General features: G+C 37.0%; 3 protein-coding genes across 9 annotated transcripts in view; all 3 read right to left on the reverse strand.

Moving 5' to 3' along the window:
* Positions 1-5,386, reverse strand: part of LOC149130650 (uncharacterized) — a 12,236-nt gene extending 6,850 nt beyond the window's left edge. Inside the window, exon 1 of one of the 3 annotated variants that reach the window (XM_089344451.1) lies at positions 4-82. The gene's annotated coding sequence lies outside the window, so the exon portion shown is untranslated. Of the gene's footprint in view, positions 1-3; positions 83-479; positions 579-5,296 lie in introns of those variants that run through there. The other 2 variants (XM_089344453.1, XM_089344452.1) reach the window with 2 other exon arrangements.
* Positions 2,334-5,422, reverse strand: LOC149130651 (uncharacterized). 2 transcript variants are annotated; one of them, XM_089344512.1, is made up of 2 exons: positions 5,297-5,422; positions 2,334-4,277 (listed from the first exon to the last, which is right to left on the reverse strand). In XM_089344512.1, exon 2 carries the CDS (start codon positions 3,904-3,906, stop codon positions 2,746-2,748), a length of 1,161 nt encoding a protein of 386 aa, XP_089200638.1. In that variant the 5' UTR covers positions 3,907-4,277; positions 5,297-5,422; the 3' UTR covers positions 2,334-2,745. The 2 variants fall into 2 exon arrangements, with proteins under 2 accessions (XP_089200638.1, XP_089200637.1); XM_089344511.1 differs by lacking the exon at positions 5,297-5,422 and adding an exon at positions 4,821-5,258.
* Positions 5,423-7,162: 1,740 nt separating this feature from the next.
* On the reverse strand, positions 7,163-16,419 carry LOC128251123 (uncharacterized). 4 transcript variants are annotated; one of them, XM_089344500.1, is made up of 3 exons: positions 16,112-16,419; positions 13,135-14,301; positions 7,163-8,622 (listed from the first exon to the last, which is right to left on the reverse strand). In XM_089344500.1, the coding sequence occupies exons 2-3, from the start codon at positions 13,871-13,873 to the stop codon at positions 7,574-7,576; spliced, it is 1,788 nt and encodes a 595-aa protein (XP_089200626.1). In that variant the 5' UTR covers positions 13,874-14,301; positions 16,112-16,419; the 3' UTR covers positions 7,163-7,573. The 4 variants fall into 4 exon arrangements, with proteins under 4 accessions (XP_089200626.1, XP_089200624.1, XP_052833500.1 ...); XM_089344498.1 differs by lacking the exon at positions 13,135-14,301 and having other exon boundaries at positions 7,163-9,191; positions 16,112-16,243; XM_052977540.2 differs by lacking the exons at positions 13,135-14,301; positions 16,112-16,419 and adding an exon at positions 10,686-10,827 and having other exon boundaries at positions 7,163-9,191.
* Positions 16,420-17,671: the final 1,252 nt, after the last annotated feature.

A 17,671-nucleotide genomic window follows, 5' to 3' on the forward strand; every position in this document is an offset into this window, starting at 1 on the left:
TACCGTTCGTTCTCACATGGAACCAGTGTCCGATCAAGCAATTATATCGAAGTCGTTAAATGGTGTACGTTGCCCTCGGTATGAAGTTGTTCCCCTTTATAACTCGTATATTTCCCCACATCTCCGATAGAGGGACAAACAGGGTTGCTAATTAACAGTTGTTAAAAACACTAATTAAAACGGAAAAGCATAATTTCGTTATATGTATATTCCACAACACATAAAAACAGAACAGGCACGCGAACACAGCTTTATACGCCGCCTTCCATTTTAGCAGCTGTCACAGAGGTCACGGAGATATCCGAAGTGAATTGTCGAGTTACACCGAAGTTGTCCGAACCAAACTGTCAAGAGTTGTCGAGTTATATCGAAGGAATTCCAATTACTGTATCGTTGAAGGGTTTACATAATAACAATTTTATTATTTCCACACAGTATTAGCGATTCATTATTATTCAAGCAAATCTTTGTCAACTTACCGTTCGTCACATGGAATCAGTCAACGCCCGGTTAGAGATTATATCTAAGTTACGAGAAGGACGTAAGTTGTTCTCGGTATGCAGTTGTTCCCCTTTATATCTCACGTATTTTTTCCACAATTCTCCGATAGAGGGAGAGAGAGTTTCTAAAGGGAAAAGTATCTAAAAATAGCAACTAAGCAAAAAAAAAAAAAAAAAAAACGGAAAAAACATATACATTGATGTAAATTTTGATGGATTTAATTTAAAAATTTCATTTCAAATTAAAATTGTAAAAAATCAATGTCAATCCTTTTGATATTTTGGAAAGTTTCTGAACATTTATGATTCATATATTTTCTGAAGATTTGCAGGCTCTGATAGAGTAATGCACCAGATTTAAGATTCGGTCCTCAACAGGTAAGGGCTGAAATAGTACAATCGCGATTACAAGTGGCTAAAATGTGGTCTCCCACAAGTGGTTTCTGGTGTAATGTTACTCAACAGGGCATAGCTCTGAGATAACGGAGTCTATATACTTTGAGAGGATACAACTGCAACATTACAGACATGTTGTTAGAAAGCTGAAGGAAAACATCAGAAGATACCTTCTTCAGGCCAAGTGAAATGGCAGGAGCCCTACTAGGTAGATTAAGAAAGCTATGCTTGGCTAATATTCATTTTAAGAGTTGTTCATACTTGGGGATCCAACTAAAGACTGTAATGATTACTACTTCTGGTAGAATCCTATGGATAAGACTTTACCTCAATCACCCCTCCCGGAAAATTGGACTGAGAAAATGCATGGATGGACTGATTTCTAAATAAAGGAAAGAAGCTTGTTTAGTCTACTTTTTGAAACATCATTATTAAATACTAACAAATATCAATGGTGGGGTACTAAAGTGTAGATGTGCCACACATACGAGGTTATTTTTGTTAATTTTCGTTTTGCATTTTAACATCTTAACATGCTTTGTCAAAGCAATCTTTATTTCCATTTGATATATCATGAAAAATCCCTGTAATTAACCAGATTTTCATGCAAGTTTGTTCATCCAAAGCTAATCAGTTCATAAACACAAGCACCACATCACACGAATAGAAATATACTCCAATATAATTTGTACAATATTCTTTTCTACTCGAGGCACAAGGCCCGAAATTTCTGGGCAGGGGGCCAGGCAATCAGATTGACCTCAGTACGAAACTGGTACTTAATTTATCGACCATGGAAGGATGAAAGGCAAAGTCGACCTCAGCAGAATTTGAACTCAGGACGTAAAGACAGACAAAATACTGCTAAGCATTCTGCCCGGCATGCTAATACTTCTGTCGGCTCACTTCCTAACAATTTGTGCAACATTGCATAACCTTATAGTGTTAGCCTTACCCTGGGCACAAGTTGCACTTCAGTTTTGTCAGTAGAAATTAATAGGAGTAAAACATGGCCATTTTTGTCAGATTAAAATAATGAGTAAAACACGCCTAGTCAACAGCCACATTTGTATGCTTTCATGACTCAAGGAAGCCATTAGGACACATCTTCTACAGCTGGATGCCTTTCCAATTCCCAACACTTACCACTTTCCAAGGAAAGTGATATTTCCCCATAACCAGGTACGATTTTAGAGAATGTTAGAAATGAATATAATTCATTTACAACACTCACACAATACAAAATAAACACTTATGCACACACACACATATATATATACACAAAGGGCTTCCACACAGTTTCCATCTACTAAATCAATCCACAAGATTTTGGTAAGACTGGTGGCTATAGTTGAAGACCCTTGTGCAAAGTGTCATGCAGTGGGATTGAACCAGAAACGAAGTGGTTGGAAAGCAAAACTTCTAAAACTCACAAACTAGTGCTGAATATCCTGAAACAAAGGTTTTATTGAGAATTGGATATATATAAAATATAAAGGTGGGTCGTTGCTCTCATACACTGTTACATCTGATGTCCTGTGTGAATATATTGATGGTTATATGAGATATTTTATTATTCATGGTTGCATAGGACAAGGATTTTATAAATAAAACTGGATGCAAATAGACTACCAAATCCTTGTGTATGTTGTAAGAGGATGCTAAAACGGTGAGAAACAGAGAATGTGTCCAGAAAATGATACCTCGAAGAAAGAACCATGATGAGTACGATTAGAGTCAAGGGTTTATGGCTTACGGACAGGAGAACAGGGCTCACTTGTGATTTGTTTTGAAAAAGATGTTAAAATGTTGGTTTTTAAGAGAAAAATGACTTTTGAAAATGTTAAAGTCACACTTTTGTATGGATAGATATATGTTTAGTTAAGTTAGAGTTTTGAGAGAATGATTTATCACAGAAAGGACAGTGATATGGCTTTTCTCCTGTATGAATACGTATGTGATTAACGAAGGTATTACTGTGAGAGAACGATTTACCACAGATACCACAACGAAATGACTTCTCTCCAGTATGAATAAGTTTGTGTTTAGTTACATGGCTACGCTGAGAGAATGATCTATCACAGATATCACAGTGAAATGGCTTCTCTCCTGTGTGAATACGTTTGTGATTAGTTACTTCGCTACTTTGAAAGAATGATCTACCACAGATATCACAGTGAAATGGCCTTTCTCCTGTATGAACACGCTTGTGATTAATGAAGGTGTTATTGTGAGAGAACGATTTACCACAAACATCACAGTGAAACGGCTTCTCTCCTGTGTGAATACGTTTGTGATTAATGAAGTTGCAATTGTGAGAGAATGCTTTCCCACAGATATCACAGTGAAATGGCTTCTCTCCTGTATGAATACGTCTGTGAGATGTCAAGTTACATCGAACAGAGAATGATTTACCACAAACATCACAGTGATACGGCTTTTCTCCTGTATGAATACGTCTGTGATTAGTTATTTGGCTACTTTGAGAGAATGATTTACCACAAATATCACAATGAAATGGCTTCTCTCCTGTATGAATGCGCTTGTGAGATTTTAAGGCATCAGTTCGTGAGAATGATTGACCACAGATATCACACTGAAATGGTTTCTCTCCTGTATGAACACGTTTGTGTTCAGTTAAATTACTACGTACAAAGAATGATTTCCCACAGATATCACAATGATGAGGTGTCTCTCCTGTATGAATGCATTGGTGCAGAGTTAAGCTGCTATTTATAGAGAATGATTTCCCACAGATATCACAATGATAAGGTTTCTCTCCTGTATGAATACGTCTGTGTACAGATAAGGCTCCTCTCTTAGAGACTGATTTACCACAGACATCACAATGAAATCGCTTCTCCCCTGTGTGAATACATTTGTGAGTAGTCAGATTATGTTTGTGAGTGAAAGACTTTTTACAGATATCGCAGTCATATGCTGATTGTGGTTTCTCTTGCGACATCTCTTTGGAATAAAAACAATATTCTTCAGCTATCTGTTTGTCCATTATTATACTTCTGTCATCACAACATATATGGATACATTTCCTATTGCTGCTCTATAGAATATTCCTATCAAATATTTCTACTGCTCCATTTACATCATCTCCAATCCTTCTTGATATCCGAAAACACTCTAAGATTCCTTTTAAAGTTAATGAAGTCTAACTTCAGTACAAAATAATATTGAAGACATTCCAAACATTTCACAAGAGAAGCGTTGCTATCAATCTCAGTTGAGAAGAAATATTTCACTGGAATTCTCTGGTGTTCTTAAATCTCTTCTGTACAATATTTTCTTTCAGTCTTTAAAAGGTGATGAATATTGATGATGTCATCTGATGGAAACAATGCTTTCATGCCACTTACATGTGATATTCTGAAATAAAAGAGAAGAGATTAAAAATAGTGCGTCACACAGACAAAAAAAATCACACACAGAGAAACAGAGAGAAAGACATATATTGTGTGTGTGCGTGCATTTTCTTTTGCCCCATCAACAGTGTGCGAAATAGAAAGTGTGTGACAGAAAATAGCAAAAGGGAGCGAGAGATGACAGAAGCATTAGTAACACTTTATTAAGAGATCAATTTCAGTTTTGGACCGTAAAGATAATACCCTGGGACATAAAATAATTTATCCTGATTTTATATCGTTTATTCGTTTCGTATACACCAATGGATTGTCTTTTGGAAAATAAGAGATCAACAATTCAGTTTGGAAGATTTATCCTGGAGGTAAAAGACAGCAAAACGACCACTTGCAGCAGCAAATATCTTTGTTCCGGTGTTTCTATGTGTTTTCACTTGTATAGGATTACTGTATCGTTGACGGGTTCACATAAAAACAATTCTATTATTTACAAACCTTATTAAAGATTTATTACTATTATTATCATTCAAGTAATTCTTTGTCACCTTACCGTTCGTTCTCACATGGAACCAGTGTCCGATCAAGCAATTATATCGAAGTCGTTAAATGGTGTCCGTTGCACTCGGTATGAAGTTGTTCCCCTTTATAACTCGTATATTTCCTCACATCTCCGATAGAGGGACAAACAGGGTTGCTAATTAACAGGTGTTAAAAACACTAATTAAAACGGAAAAGCATAATTTCGTTATATGTATATTCCACAACACATAAAAACAGAACAGGCACGCGAACACAGCTTTATTCTCCGCCTTCCATTTTAGCAGCTGTCACAGAGGTCACGGAGATATCCGAAGTGAATTGTCGAGTTACACCGAAGTTGTCCGAACCGAACCGTCAAGAGCCGTTGAGTTATATCGAAGTAATTCCAATTACTGTATCGTTGAAGGGTTTACATAAAAACAATTTTATTATTTCCACACAGTATTAGCGATTCATTATTATTCAAGCAAATCTTTGTCAACTTACCGTTCGTCACATGGAATCAGTCAATGCCCGGTTAGAGATTATATCTAAGTTACGAGAAGGACGTAAGTTGTTCTCGGTATGGAGTTGTTCCCCTTTATATCTCATGTATTTTTTCCACAATTCTCCGACAGAGGGAGAGAGAGTTTCTAAAGGGAAAAGTATCTAAAAATAGCAACTAAGCAAAAAAAAAAAAAAAAAAAACGGAAAAAACATATACATTGATGTAAATTTTGATGGATTTAATTTTAAAATTTCATTTCAAATTAAAATTGTAAAAAATCAATGTCAATCCTTTTAATATTTTGGAAAGTTTCTGAACATTTATGATTCATATATTTTCTGAAGATTTGCAGGCTCTGGTAGAGTAATGCACAAGATTTAAGATTCGGTCCTCAACAGGTAAGGGCTGAAATAGTACAATCGCGATTACAAGTGGCTTAAATGTGGTCTCCCCCAAGTGGTTTCTGGTGTAATGTTACTCAACAGGGCATAGCTCTGAGATAACGGAGTCTATATACTTTGAGAGGATACAACTGCAACATTACAGACATGTTGTTAGAAAGCTGAAGGAAAATATCAGAAGATACATTCTTCAGGCCAAGTGAAATGGCAGGAGCCCTACTAGGTAGACTAAGAAAGCTATGCTTGGCTAATATTCATTTTAAGAGTTGTTCATACTTGGGAATCCAACTAAAGACTGTAATGATTACTACTTCTGGTAGAATCCTATGGATAAGACTTTACCTCAATGACCCCTCCCGGAAAATTGGACTGAGAAAATGCATGGATGGACAGATTTCTAAGTAAAGGAAAGAGGCTTGTTTAATCTACTTTTTGAGACACCATCATTAAATACTAAGAAAAATCAATGGTGGGGTACTAAAGTGTAGATGTGCCACACATACGAGGTTATTTTTGTTAATTTTCGTTTTACATTTTAACATCTTTCCATGCTATGTCAAAGCAATCTTTATTTCCATTTGATATATCATGAAAAATCCCTGTAATTAACCAGATTTTCATGCAAGTTTGTTCATCCAAAGCTAATCAGTTCATAAACACAAGCACCACATCACACGAATAGAAATATACTCCAATATAATTTGTACAATATTCTTTTCTACTCTAGGCACAAGGCCCGAAATTTCTGGGCAGGGGGCCAGGCAATCAGATTGACCTTAGTACGAAACTGGTACTTAATTTATCGACCCTGGAAGGATGAAGGGCAAAGTCAACCTCAGCAGAATTTGAACTCAGGACGTAAAGACAGACAAAATACTGCTAAGCATTCTGCCCGGCATACTAATATTTCTGTGGGCTCACTTCCTAACAATTTGTGCAACATTGCATAACCTTATAGTGTTAGCCTTACCCTGGGCACAAGTTGCACTTCAGTTTTGTCAGTAGAAATTAATAGGAGTAAAACATGGCCATTTTTGTCAGATTAAAATAATGAGTAAAACACGCCTAGTCAACAGCCACATTTGTAAGCTTTCATGTCTCATAGAAGCCATTAGGACACATCTTCTACAGCTGGATGCCTTTCCAATTCCCAACACTTACCTCTTTCCAAGGAAAGTGATATTTCCCAATATCCACGTACGGTTTTGGAGAATATTAGAAATGAATGTAATTCATTTACAACACTTACACAATACAAAATAAACACTTATGCACACACACACACACATATATATGTATATATATACACAAAGGGCTTCCACACAGTTTCCATCTACTAAATCAATCCACAAGGTTTTGGTAAGACTGGTGGCTATAGTTGTAGACCCTTGTGCAAAGTTTCATGCAGTGGGATTGAACCAGAAACGAAGTGGTTAGAAAGCAAAACTTCTAAAACTCACAAACTAGTGCTGAATATCCTGAAACGAAGGTTTTATTGAGAATTGGATATATATAAAATATAAAGGTGGGTCGTTGCTCTCATACACTGTTACATCTGATGTCCTGTGTGAATATATTGATGGTTATATGAGATATTTTATTATTCATGGTTGCATAGGACAAGGATTTATAAATAAAACTGGATGCAAATAGGCTACCAAATCCTTGTGTATGTTGTAAGAGGATGCTAAAACGGTGAGAAACAGAGAATGTGGCCAGAAAATGGTACCTCGAAGAAAGAACCATGATGAGTACGATTAGAGTCAAGGGTTTATGGCTTACGGACAGGAGAACAGGGCTCACTTGTGATTTGTTTTGAAAAAGATGTTAAAATGTTGGTTTTTAAGAGAAAAATGACTTTTGAAAATGTTAAAGTCACACTTTTGTATGGATAGATATATGTTTAGTCAAGTTAGAGTTTTCAGAGAATGATTTATCACAGAAAGGACAGTGATATGGCCTTTCTCCTGTATGAATACGTTTGTGTGTAGTAACTTGACTGCTTCGAGAGAATGATTTACCACAGATATCACAGTGATATGGTTTCTCTCCAGTATGAGTACGTTTGTGAGATGTCAAGTTACATCGATCAGAGAATGATTTACCACAAACATCACATTGATTTGGCTTTTCTCCTGTATGAATACGTTTGTGATTCGTTATTTGGCTACTTTGAGAGAATGATTTACCACAGATATCACACTGAAATGGCTTCTCTCCTGTATGAATATGTTTATGAATAATCAAGACATGTCTGTAAAAAAATGATTTACCACAGATATCACAATGAAATGACTTCTCTCCAGTATGAATACGTTTGTGATTAGTTACATTTACACTCTGAGAGAATGATCTACCACAGATATCACAATGAAATGGCTTCTCTCCTGTATGAATACGTTTGTGTTCAGCTCTTTGGTTTCTTCCAGAGAATGATTTACCACAGATGTTACAGTGATATGGCTTCTCTCCTGTATGAATACGCTTGTGGCATTTTAAGGTATCAGTTCGTGAGAATGATTGACCACAGATATCACACTGAAATGGTTTCTCTCCTGTATGAACACGTTTGTGTTCAGTTAAATAACTACGTACAAAGAATGATTTCCCACAGATATCACAATGATGAGGTTTCTCTCCTGTATGAAAACGTTTGTGCAGAGTTAAGCTGCTATTTTCAGAGAATGATTTACCACAGATATCACAGTGAAAAGGTTTCTCTCCTGTATGAATACGTTTGTGAGTTGTTAAGTTACTATTTTGAGAGAATAATTTACCACAGATATCACAGTGAAATGGCTTCTCTCCTGTATGAACACGTATGTGTTCAGTTAAATGTCTACTTACAGAGAATGATTTACCACAGATATCACAATGATAAGGTTTCTCTTCTGTATGAATACGTTTGTGTACAGATAAGGCTCCTCTCTTAGAGACTGATTTACCACAGACATCACAATGAAATCGCTTCTCCCCTGTGTGAATACATTTGTGAGTAGTCAGATTATGTTTGTGAGTGAAAGACTTTTTACAGATATCGCAGTCATATGCTGATTGTGGTTTCTCTTGCGACATCTCTTTGGATTAAAAACAATATTCTTCAGCAATCTGTTTGTCCATCATTATACTTCTGTCATCACAACATATATGGACACATTTCCTATTGCTGTTCTATAGAATATTCCTATCAAATATTTCTACTGCTCCATTTCCATCATCTCCAATCCTTTTTTGATATCCAAAAAGACTCTGGGATTCCTTTCAATAATTATCCAAGTTTAACTTCAGTACAAAATAATCTTGAAGACATTCCAAACATTTCACAAGAGAAGCGTTGCAATCAGTCTTAGTTGAGAAGAAATATTTCACTGGAATTCTCTCGAGTTCTTAAATCTCTTCTGTACAATATTTTCTTTCAGTCTTTAAAAGGTGATGAATATTGATGATGTCATCTGATGTAGACAATGCTTTCATGCCAATTACATGTGATATTCTGAAATAAAAAAGAGAAACAACAATGTAAGATATAAAGGACACTTTGAAAAAGAGAGATTAAAAACAGTGGATCACTACTAACACCCACATCACCACTGTGTTGGTTTGGGAATGCCAATGTGATTCTAAAGACTGTATCTATCAAAACTTGTACATTGATTGAAGGACATCTTAAGAAGGATATCAATTTGTTTGATCTGGATGACCTGAGACAGGTGGCGGTTGCGAAGACGGCTGAAGTATGTGACTGGATCAACGGGTGACATTAAATGATCCCGTGTCGATGAGTCAATGTATGGATTTACTGTGAAGAAAAACTTCGAGAATTTCTATACATTTCTCGAACACATTGCGGAAGTTTATCCCCACTAAACTCCACCAGCACAGCTACCCCGAACACACTTCTCGACAAAACTCATATATTTCTGAAACTTAAAAAAACAAAAAAAAAACACGCTCTAATTTCATATTATTGCGGGAAATTACTCTGAAAGAAATCTCGGCAGAAACGTGAGCAGATTGATTATTGATTACACATTTCTTGCTTTATGTTATCGCAGTTTTGTGAGATTTGGCTGTTATTTCTAGCATGTAAGTAGCCTGCTTGGGGATGGAGGAAATTGAAATTTTACAAACAATTTTTTTTTTCAGAATTATAATCTCCGTATTTTTTGTACGCATTTCGCAAAAAATAAATTTCCGGAAAAAGTGAAAAATGAAGAAATGGGGAGGGTTAGGGTTAGGGTCGAAATTTTGAATTTGATATTTTTTTTCAGAATCGGAATCTCCATAGCCTAAAACGTGGGATTCCGTAAAAAAAATAATAAAACAAGGGGGGAAAGGTTCAGATTACATATAGTACAGATGGACTATATGTAATCTGAACCTTTTCCCCCCTTATTTATTAATCTTTTTTACGGAATCCCACGTTTTAGGCTATGGAGATTCCGATTCTGAAAAGAAATTTTTTGAAAAATTTCAATCCCCCCCCCCCCACCAAGCAGGCTAGAAATAACAGCCAAATCTCACAAAATTAGTGTTAGGGTTAGGTTTAGGGTCAGGGTTACGGTTAGGGTTTGAGTTAGGGTTAGGTTTACCCTGTGGATCTATATAAAAACCGGTGGGGGAGATTTTTGAAAATCTTTTTTCAGAATCGGAATCTCCATAGCCTAAAACGTGGGATTCCGTAAAAAAAATAATAATAATAAGGGGGGAAAGGTTCAGATTACATATAGTCCATCTCTACTTTGTTTAGAAAAAAAACCCCTCATAGTATGGACTAGTCACGACTAGCAAGAGCGGATGCGTGAGTAGGCGAGTGCGTGCACCAAGAACACTCTTCATGAATAGTACCGCAAATGTCTTTGTTCCAATGTTGTGTTTTCACTCGTATAGAATCACTGTATCGTTGAAGGGTCCACATAGTAATAATTCTATTACTTCTATACAGTATTAGAGACCTTATTATTACTCAAGTAAATCTTTAACTTACCGTTCGTCCCCGCTTAGAGATTAGACTGAACTCGTTAAATAATGTCCGATACTCGGTATGAAGTTGTTCCCCTTTATTCCTCAATTCTCCGATAGAGGGTTGCTAATTAGTATGTGTTAAAAGCACTAATTCCGGAGGCGCAATGGCCCAGTGGTTAGTGCAGCGGATTCGCGGTCATAGGATCGAATCCTAGAGCTGGTACATTACTGTGCCAGAACCTCCAAATCTTCATATAGAAAAACGAACGAAAATGAAAATACATTAACCGTTAATGTTTTGACGGAATTGATTCGAAACTTTCCAAAATATTATGGAGTAACAATAAGTGAAATTGTGTTAATTTGATTTGATTTTAATTTTAACTGAAATTGTTTAAAATAAATCCCTTGAAAATTACACCAGTTTATGAGATTCTTTTACAGACTTGCGTTTTTTTTTTTTTTTCTTTAGATCTTTTTCACTTTTAATTAGTGCTTTTGTTGTTGTTGTTGTTGTTGGCACTCCGTCGCTTACGACGTCGAGGGTTCCAGTTGATCCGATCAACGGAACAGCCTGCTCGTGAAATTAACGTGCAAGTGGCTGAGCACTCCACAGACACGTATACCCTTAACGTAGTTCTCGGGGAGATTCAGTGTGACAAGGCTGAGCCTTTGAATTACAGGCACAACAGAAACAGGAAGTAAGAGTGAGAGAAAGTTGTGGTGGAAGAGTACAGCAGGGTTCGCCACCATCCCCTGCCGGAGGCTCGTGGAGCTTTAGGTGTTTTCGCTCAATAAACACTCACAACGTCCGTTCTGGGAATCGAAACCGCGAGTCCGCTGCCCTAACCACTAGGCCATTGCGCCTCCACTTATGAAATAATATATTTCCATATAATTCCTTTGCTTCCCCACCCGCATTTTGAGTGTCCTAGTAGCTCTAAATAACGTTATTTTGCTCTTCTTAGAAGCTTCTCAATGTAACATAACTTGAGATCATGACATTAGTTGGTCTATGTTCATTTAAAACATTTCCACTGTTCAATCTTTGCTGCATTCAGTTGTTCTTTTTCATCCATTTCAAGGTACACATTCCCCTCCAAATATAGTGCCATGAGGCTTGATACATCTTCAATTTCCTTGTAGCCTGGCTGCAACTATGACCTTTCGAATCCAGGCTACTACGTCACCTTTGCCATAGAAAGGTCTGATGATGACATCACTGCTCATCCTTATCTCCACTGCCATCATGTATCACGGGACGACGACATCTGTATACAATTGCCGAAATAGCTTGTCGTGCGTGGGAAATGAAAAGAAGTTCACCTACTTTCCTCTCGTCTGCACCTGTCTAGTAGTAGTCACTCCGGCGATCTTGCCCTACCCAGTCACCCAGTCTAAGCAGCTGCTATCTAACCAACCAAGGAGCAAAATTCCCTGACGTTCATTCACGATGCCTTGGCTGGCAAGAAGAGGCCAACCCTGTCCTGTCTCTTCCCTTCTCATGCATCCTCATCCGGTCAGTCCCTTGACCATTGATGCTATGGTCTTCTTCTTCCAGCCCATCCCCACATAAATGATCAATTTTCTTTTCTTCTTCTTAACCCTTTTACTACTGTATTTATTTTGAGATGCTCTGTGTTTCTTTCAATTACTTTGAAATATAACAGAGAATTTAGTAAAATAATTTAGTTATCATTCAGCTAGTGTTAGGAACATAAACTGTGACTAAGGTTTGGTGGAAGATTTTAATTCAAAACTTATGAAACCAAGACATTTGTACTCAGAGCCAGAGCTGGTTTCAGCCAAGTTGGTAATGAAATGGTTAATCTCCTAAAAGTGGAGCAAAAGAGTGAAGAGATAGAGGCAAGTTAAATGAAAGATGTTTTTATTTATGGTTACATAAGACACAATTTTTTAGAAACAATTTTCACATTGTATTTGTCTAGAGTTTTAGAATAAATGTACCCTTCTATGTTGTAAAACGTTATTAAAAGACTGAGCAAACAGAGATTATTTGGCTACAAAATAATTCCTCAAAGGACTGATGAGTATAATTTGTCAAAAGTTTATGGATTATTGTAAAGTTCACAGGACTAACCCATGATTTATCAGGGAAAATGGTTTGAAAATATTGGTTGTTGTTGTAAGATGTAATGCAGTTTGATAGTAAAACACTCACACTTTTGTATGGATAGATATATGTTTAGTTAAGTAACTGCTTTGAGAGAATGATTTACCAGACATGTGACAATGATATTGTTATTCTCCCATATGAATATATTTGTGTGTTGTTAAGTGTCTTGCTACAGAGAAGACTTTACCACATATATCACAGTGAAATGCATTCTGTCCTGTGTGAACAAGTTTGTGTCTAGTTAAGTTACTGTTTTCAGAGAATGATTTACCACAGATTTGACAATGATATGGCTTTTCTCCTGAATGAATACGTTTGTGATTAATGAAAACACTTCTGTAGGAGAATGCTTTGCCACAGATATCGCAGTGAAATGGCTTCTCCCCTGTATGAATGCGTTTGTGAAGAATTATAACGCTACTTCGAGAGAATTGTTTACCACAGATATCACAGCAGTATGGCTTCTCCCCAGTATGAATGCGTCTGTGAGTTGTTAAATGACCCCCTTCAGAGAATGATTTACCACAAACATCACAGTGAAATGGCCTCTCTCCTGTATGAATACGTATGTGTGTAGTCAGGTGACTACTATGAGAGAATGATTTACCACAGATATCACAGTGAAATGGCTTCTCTTCTGTATGAACACGTTTGTGAGATGTTAGAGTATCATTTCGAGAGAATGATTGACCACAGATATCACAGTGAAATGGCTTCTCTCCTGTATGAACACGTTTGTGATCAGTTAAATGGCTACTTACAGAAAAAGATTTACCACAGATATCACAATGATAAGGTTTCTCTCCTGTATGAATGCGTTTGTGCCGAGTTAAGCTGCTATTTAGAGAGAATGATTTGCCACAGATATCACAGTAATATGTTTTCTCCCCTGTATGAATACCTTTGTGAGTTGTTAAGTTACTAATTTGAGAGAATGATTTACCACAGATATTGCAGTGAAATGGTTTCTCTCCTGTATGAACACGTTTGTGAGCAGTTAGGTTATGTTTGTAAGAGAAAGATTTTTTACAGATATCGCAGTGAAATACTGATTCTAGTTTCTTTTGTGACATCTCTCTGGAATAAAAATGTATTCTTCAACTAGTCCTATATAATCAGTTTGTCCATTATCTTACTTCAATCACCACAACATATGTGGATATAGATTTTGTTCTTGTCGTACAGATTATTCCTAACAAATACTGCTACAGCTTCCTTTCCATCAACTGTAATCCTTTTTGATATCTGAAAATACTCTGAGATTCCTTTTAAAATTATCCAAGTTTAACTTCAGTACAAAATAATCTTGAAGACATTCCAAACATTTCACAAGAGAAGCGTTGCAATCAGTCTCAGTTGAGAAGAAATATTTCACTGGAATTCTCTGGAGTTCTTAAATCTCTTCTGTACAATATTTTCTTTCAGTCTTTAAAAGGTGATGAATATTGATGATGTTATCTGATGGAAATAATGCTTTGATGCCAATTACATGTGATATTCTCTGAAATAAGAGAAAATAACAACAGTCTAAGATAAAGAGGACGTTTTGGAAAAGAGATAAAATGTTGAATGACTATGTTGAAATACCAACATGATTTTCGAGACTGTACCTCTCAAAACATGCATATGTAAACATGAATGAATGAATGTATATGTAAATATATACATATATAGGCACAGGAGTGGCTGTGTGGTAAGTAGCTTGCCTACCAACCACATGGTTCTGGGTTCAGTCCCACTGCATGGCACCTTGGGCAAGTGTCTTCTACTACAGCCTCGGGCCGACCAAAGCTTTGTGAGTGGATTTGGTAGACGGAAACTGAAAGAAGCCCATCGTATATATGTATATATAGGTACTATTCAAGTACTGTATATATATGTGTGTGTGTGTGTATGTTTGTGTGTCTGTGTTTGTCCCTCCCACCATCACTTGACAACCGATGCTGGTGTGTTTACGTCCCCGTAACTTAGCGGTTCGGCAAAAAGATTTCACTTCAGTTCTCCAGTAAACACACTCATACACATCTTGACATCAAAAAGATAAAAAATGTAAAACAAAGATTTAGATGAAATGGAAGAGGGTCAGAGGAAAACGGCACATGATATGAAATTAATGAAACTTGACCAAATAAATATAATATATATCCTCTATAGCTTCTACTTGATCTGCTGGTGCGTCCTCTTCATTATATATTTACATACCTTGCAGCTAAAGAGAAAAAATTATTGAAATCAGACATTACTCATTTTACCCCATTTTAGGTATCATTGTTTAAAACTTGAAGACGGTCAGATTATGCATAAGCGTGGGAAAAGGTTGAGCTGGAATTAACATCAAAAGTTAAGCAGATATTTTATTAGCAACCTCAATTACAATCGGATCAAAGTTGGGGGAAAATTTTCTTGAAAAAGATTACGTCTCACCTCATTTCAGTCTCTCTCAATTTCAACAACTATTTCTTTATTGTCCACAAGGGGCTAAACATAGAGGGGACAAACAAGGACAGACAAAGGGAATAAGTCGATTACATCGACCCCAGTGCGTAACCGGTACTTAAGTTATTGATTCCGAAAGGATGAAAGGCAAAGTCGACCTCGGCGGAATTTGAACTCAGAACGTAAGCATTTCGCCCGGCGTGCTCACCATTCTGCCAGCTCGCCGTCCAACTTTTACTCCTAAAGATGATGCACCAGTACGGATAATGATGCATTACTTGCAATGTATTGATTTCAAAGAGGTAGGGAAAAAAATAACGAGGAATCAGAAGCTATTCATTTTGAACCGGATACTAATTTTGCTTGCACCACCTCTTCCCTACATGCATCTACTGCAACCTTGAAATCGCTTCTCATAAGACATTCACTCTAGATAAACGACGAAGACAAAGATTGAACATTCCCTCCCGCGCTTCCTGCTCCTTCGCCACAGAAAAAACAGATACACACACACATATACACAAGTAGCACCTTATAAACATCGATTTGACTTTAGGATCGTAACAGCATAGATACCCGGTATATGAAATAGTTCATCCCGCTTTTATGTCGTGTTATCGGTTCATACGTAACAATGGATTGTGTCTTTTCGAAAATAACAGATCAACATTTCAGTTTGGAAGAATTATCCTGTAGGCGATTGTCAGCAAAACGACGACTTTCGCAGGATCAAATATCTTTGTTCCGATGTTTTTATGTGTTTTCACTTGTATAAAATTACTGGATCGTTCACATAATAATAATAATAATAATTCTATTATTTACACACATTATTACAGATTTATTATTATTCAAGTAAATCTTTGTCAACTTACCGTTCGTCACATGGAATCAGTCAGTGCCCGTTTACATGATGTACGTTGCTCTCGATATGAAGTTGTCCCCCTTTATATCTCAGGTATTTCTTTAATTCTCCGATAGAGGAAGAAGCGGGGTTGCCGATTAAAACTTGTTAAAAGAACTAATTAAAAGTAAAAACTGTCTAAAAATAGTCCCTAAACCAAAATCAGAGAAATAACTTCAAATTTCAAAAGATTTATAAAACATTCACTTAAAACTACATTAAAATTAACATAATTCCTTTTTTTTTAAATTAATATTTTGTAAGACATAGAAACTGCCATATCACTAGTTTCCTAAACATTCATGGATCCAGTTATCTTTAACAATTCGCTTGGTATTCTATTATTCTATTCGTGGTTTCACTCCTAGGATTGCGGCCATGCTGGAACACTGCCTTAATTTATTTTCTCTCAGTTTTGTTGTCACATTATGACTGGAAATTGGTCTGTGATTGAATTGGTAGCAGGTGATCTACAGCGAGTGTTTCTTTGACTGCTTGGTTGACCCATTATCATCGTTAGGAGTTTAGCAAACAGTTTTTTTTATTCACAACCATCTCAAAGCAAACTCTTACACTGTTGTACCATTGAATTACAACTGATACTCATCTTGTATGCTTGGGTGACTCTACAATTGTATTTGTCTTGGCTTGGGAAAAATGACTAAATTCTTGGGGTTAAGCCCCCAATAAGCAGTCTTACTGACTCCTCAGAAGTTGAAATTTTAGGAATATTACTTCATTTGTGTGAATTTTCATGGGCGTTATGCCCTTCCTAACATCAACCACTCTGAGAGTGTAGTGGGTGCTTTTACGTGCCACCAGCACGAGGGTCAGTCGAGCAGTACTGTCAACGGCCATGCTCAAATGGTGTTTTTTATGCGCCACCTGCGCAGTCCAGCGGCACTGGCAACGACCCCATTGGAATGTTTTTTCACGTGCCACCGGCACAAGTGCCAGTAAGGCGACTCTGGTAACGATCACGCTCAAACGGTGCTTTTTATGTGCCACTGGCATGGAGGCCAGACAGCTGCTCTGGCAATGATCACGCACGAACGGTGCTGTTAGTGCTTCACTGGCACAGGAGCCAGTCATCGAATTTGGTTCTATTTCGAGTTCACTTGCTTCAACAGGTCTTCGCAAGCAGAGTTTAGTGTCCAATGAAGGAAAGGTACGCATAAGTGGGCTGGTTACGCCCCTGGCAAAGGCCACGGGTCTCACTTGGCTTGCCAGGTCTTCTCACTCACTGCATATTTCCAAAGGTCTCGGTCACTAGTGATTGCCTCAGTGAGGCCTAATGTTCGAAAGTCATGCTTCACCACCTCATCCCAGGTCTTCCAGGGTCTACCTCTTCCACAGGTTCCTTCAACTTCTAGGGTGTGGCACTTTTTCACACAGCTATCCTCAGCCATTCTTGCCACATATCCATACAAGCGCATATATATATATATATATATATATATATATATATATATATATATATATATATATATATATATATATATGTAAGAACGACCGTGCAAACTCAAAAAAG

The sequence above is a fragment of the Octopus bimaculoides genome, chromosome 28 (genome assembly GCF_046866305.1).
Source record: "Octopus bimaculoides isolate indiv1 chromosome 28, ASM4686630v1, whole genome shotgun sequence".
Lineage (NCBI taxonomy): Eukaryota > Metazoa > Mollusca > Cephalopoda > Octopoda > Octopodidae > Octopus > Octopus bimaculoides.

Coding starts and splice junctions, on each gene's coding strand:
- LOC149130651 (XM_089344512.1), bottom strand. CDS start 3,906: ATGGACAAACAGATAGCTGAAGAATATTGTTTTTATTCCAAAGAGATG.
- LOC128251123 (XM_089344500.1), bottom strand. CDS start 13,873: ATGTCACAAAAGAAACTAGAATCAGTATTTCACTGCGATATCTGTAAA. Junction 8,623..13,134: donor CAAAGCATTCTCCTACAGAA/GTGTTTTCATTA, acceptor TCTCTAAGAGAG/GAGCCTTATCTGTACACAAA.